General features: G+C 56.0%; 1 protein-coding gene across 1 annotated transcript; it reads left to right on the top strand.

Moving 5' to 3' along the window:
* Nucleotides 1-1,357: 1,357 nt before the first annotated feature.
* On the top strand, nt 1,358-3,350 carry NGA_0182300 (prematurely terminated mrna decay factor-like protein; the record flags this gene model as incomplete). Its single annotated transcript, XM_005854332.1, has 5 exons — nt 1,358-1,455; nt 1,539-1,701; nt 2,001-2,138; nt 2,949-3,100; nt 3,194-3,350. Coding segments are annotated over 5 exons (708 nt in total), but the record flags the coding sequence as incomplete, so codon positions are not given.
* Between the last annotated feature and the right edge of the window lie 584 nt (nt 3,351-3,934).

Raw genomic sequence — 3,934 nt, 5'->3', positions numbered from 1 at the left:
CTCGTCCACGGGGTCTTTGGGAGCGGGAAGAGTCACATGCTGGTGGCCCTGTGCCTCCTCCTCGATCAACTCTCCAACCGCCTCCGCCTGGACCGAGGGGGAAAAGAGGAGGAAGAGGAGTTGGAAGGAGAGAGCCGGGGGGGGCTGATGAAGGGCTGGCGGCGGCGGGAGGAGGGAGGAAGGGACGGAGGGCGGGATGGAGAGAGGGAGGGAAAGAAGAGTGACTTTCGGGTCCTCATTGCGAGCGCCACGAATGTCGCGGTGGACAATATCCTCGTGCAGCTTCTTGAGAAAGGGTACGTTTCCTTACTTCCCCTGCCTCCTCCCATTCCCACATCCCTCCCTCCCTCCTTCCCTCGTTCTTTCCCTCTCTTCCTCTTTGCACCCGCTCGGTCGGAAACACTTCTTTCCTTTCATTTTTGGCCCTTTCCCAACCTTAATCCCACTGTTACATCATTCCTCCAAGTCTATCTCTTTCTCTCTCGTTCTCTCTCATTCCCACTCCCTCTTTCTCTTTCAGTCTTCCTCCCTCTCACTCTTTCCCTCTCTCTCTCTCCTCTCATGGTTGTTTTAAATCCTCTAACTCCCTATTCCGCTTTCTTGTGCTCACTTTCTCCTTTTTCTTACCCCTCCTGACAAGGTATACGAGCCTCACCCGCATCGGCTCTTCTCAGCGCTCGAACCCTGCCCTCCTTCCATACCTCTACGCGGCGTCAGACTCCACCGCCTCCTCTATCTCCGCTACCGCTTCCTCCTCTGTCCCCTCTTCCCAACAGGTGCACTGATTGCTCACTGCTCTTTCCCTCCTTCCCTCCCCATGCGGTCCCTGCCCCTCCCGGCTCCGGGACGCATACTGACTGGCAAGCCCTTTGATGTGCACTCATGCCGGCGGGTCTTGGTCCTCCTCCCGTCCCTCTTTCCCTCCCTCATTCCCTCTAGTCTCCTTCCCAGCAAAACCAACGCTTCGCCTCCGCAAGGATCGCCGGTGCCACCATTGCGTCTTGCTTTCCCACCCTCCACCAAGCTGTACTAGCCACAGGAGCAGGTGTGCCCCCCCTCCTTTCCCTTTCCCCCTCTTTCCCTCTGGTCCTCGCTTCCTTATTCGCTCTCCTACCCCAATTTCTCTTTCTTGTCTCTTTTCCTGTGACCTTCTCTTCTGTGTGTTGCTTTTGCCACATTGCTACTACCTCACCCCTCCTCCCGCCCTCCTGTGCTACTTCCTCCACGAACATGAGTCCAACGCATTCTACCACTCCGTCCCTCGTTTCTCTTCCGTCTTCCTCTCCCTCCTTCCCTCCTTCCTTCGGGTGTACCTCCAGGTTTTCCTTTCGTCATCATTGACGAGGCCTCTCAGCTCATGGAGCCCTTGACCCTCCTCCCTCTTCTGGCGGCTGGCGGTGCCTCGCGCCTCATCCTGGTCGGTGTCTGGAAGGAAAAGAGGGAAATAGGAACAATGTAGGCAGGGATAATAAACGGGAAAGAAAGGCGAGGGGGCGCAATGAGTTGGCAAATAATCTGTCGGGCCCGCCCTACCCTAGGAGGCGCAATGAGTTGGCAAATAATCTGTCGGGCCCGCCCTACCCTCTCCTCCCACAGGTCGGAGACCCCCAGCAGCTCCCTCCTCCGGTCAACATGCATGCCCGCGACGCCCCGCCTACCTCGAACCCTTCCTCTGCCCCTCCCTCCCTCGGTGCGCACCTCGTGCGTCCTCTCTTCCAGCGTTTGTCGTCCCCTTCGATGCCTCCAATAGTGCTACGCACACAATACCGGTGTCACCCCACCCTGAGCAAACTTGCCTCCGACCTTTTCTACCAGGGGCAGGTATTGGCCCGCCTTCTCCTCCTATCTCCCTGCCTCCCTTGCTTCTTTTTTCGTTCGTTTCCATTTCGTTTTTCTCCTAAAGGTCGATCCTTTCAAGCACATCCTGGACGCTCCCTGGCCCAGGCACTACGTTTTTCTCCTTCCTCCCTGACCCTCTCTTCCTTTTCCTCCTTGTCCAGCTTCGCGACGGCATCAACCGGGAAGATCGGGGCCCCGTGGTCGGCCGCTTGCCTCCTTTGGTCTGGATTGACGTGCCCCACGGCTCGGAGCAGCAGGTAGGGGAGATGGAGGGTGGGAGGGAAGGAAGGGGAAGGACAGTGCGAGCACGGGGAGTATGGGCCCATGGGACGACGCGACCTGTCATTCCCTTACCACGCTGGGAGTTTTATGTCCTTTGATGAGGATTGACACTCTTCGAACCTTCGGGCCGCATTCCTCGCCATGCCTGCCTCCTCTCTCACACTTTCGGTTTTGTTTTCTACTCCCCACCCCTCATACTTTACTTTCCTCCTTTTCGCCCTCGTCTTGCTATTCATAGGCTGGTGGTGAGAGTTACCAAAACATCGCAGAGGCCGCTATCGTTGTGCAGGCACTCCAATGGCTTCTAGCCGTACAGACACGACAAGGGTGGGAGGAACAGCCGGACGGAGGACGTATGGATGGGGAAGGGGTGGGAAATGAAGAAAGGAAGGGCGTGCGGCAGCGGAAAGTCTTGGAACCAGATGACATTGGTGCGTGTCGTACCTTTCTACAACGAGTGGCAATCAAGGCGCTTTTACTCGCTCCATGCCAGGACCAGGACCTTGCAGACGCCCAATATATGAGTTTTAGGGAGGTCGTTTTGTTTGTTTGTCTTATCTTGGCCATCAGATGTCTCTGACTCTTTCCCTTTCTCCCTGCTTTCCTCCAACAGGCATCATTGTTCCTTACAAAGCTCAAGCGACTCTGATCATGCGAATGATGAAGGTGGGACATAAGTGATTGGTCAAAGTTTGGAAAAGGTTCAGCTCTACCTTTCCTTCATTCCTAATCCGCTTCCTTTATACCCAAAAGATCCTTCACTCGCCCCTTCTCCGTCCTCGTTATTTCCCCCTTCGTTCCTGACTTTCTACATCCTACCCTCCCAGGAGAAAAACCTCCTGCCCCCCTCGAGGCGCGGTGCTCCCCCCAGCCATGTCAAGGTCTCGACCGTCGATGCTTTCCAAGGCGCCGAACGGGAGGTCATTCTATACTCCTGCGTCCGCACCGGCGGCCTCGGCTTCCTCGACAGCCCCAATCGGTACCTCTCCTTCTTACCCCCCTTCCTTCCCTTCTGGGTGCCTCGAACTCACGCACCCGTACCATCTGTACCCCACCGTTTTCTTCGTTTCAGACTAAACGTTGCCATTACGCGTGCTCGACGTCACCTGGTGCTGGTTGGGAACGCGCAGGCCCTTGTCATGCTCTCTGTCCTGGGAAGGAAAGGGGGACCGGGAGGAGAGGGTCTTGGCGGGGGAGGGGGAGGAGGGGAAGGTGGAAGCAAACCTGGCATGTACGTACGAGAGACCGCTCGAGACGAGGTGCTTTAAATTTTTGTGGAATCCTCACTCGCTTTGGCCCGTGTCCCTACATCCCTCATCCTCGTGTCTTCCCAGGTGGTCAGAAATTGTACGGCGTGCGGTACCCTGCTCACACGTCCAGGAACTTGGGGACTGGCTGGTCGAATGAGAAGGGATGGGAGTTTAGAGGGTCGTCAGCGGAGTAGGAGGAGGGAAGAAAGCATGTACAGCACAAGGAGACAGAGGTCCCTGCCCTTGTGCTTCAAATTTTGTGGCGTTGCCATAAGCCTCGATGGTTTATTTCTTTACCCTATCGTTACTGTAGCCATATTAATCCATTCATTCTTCACATTAATGTTATCGCGTCTTATTTAGCTATGCCTCAACCACTTGCTACCAACCTACAAATTCTTCCCTCCCTTTTCCTCCCTGTTCCGGTCTCACGCCCTTCTCTTTCCAATCGCTTCCTCAGGAGGCCGCCCTCTCCCTTTCCTTCCCTTCCGATTGATATCGGCTCCCCATTTCACCGCCCGCTCCACTACCTCTTCCTCCGCCCCAACCTCGATTCCGTGCAG

Source organism: Nannochloropsis gaditana (assembly GCF_000240725.1).
Source record: "Nannochloropsis gaditana CCMP526 unplaced genomic scaffold scaffold540, whole genome shotgun sequence".
Lineage (NCBI taxonomy): Eukaryota > Eustigmatophyceae > Eustigmatales > Monodopsidaceae > Microchloropsis > Microchloropsis gaditana.
The sequence above is the reverse complement of the archived record's forward strand: the minus strand, read 5'-3'. Positions and strand labels throughout refer to the sequence as shown.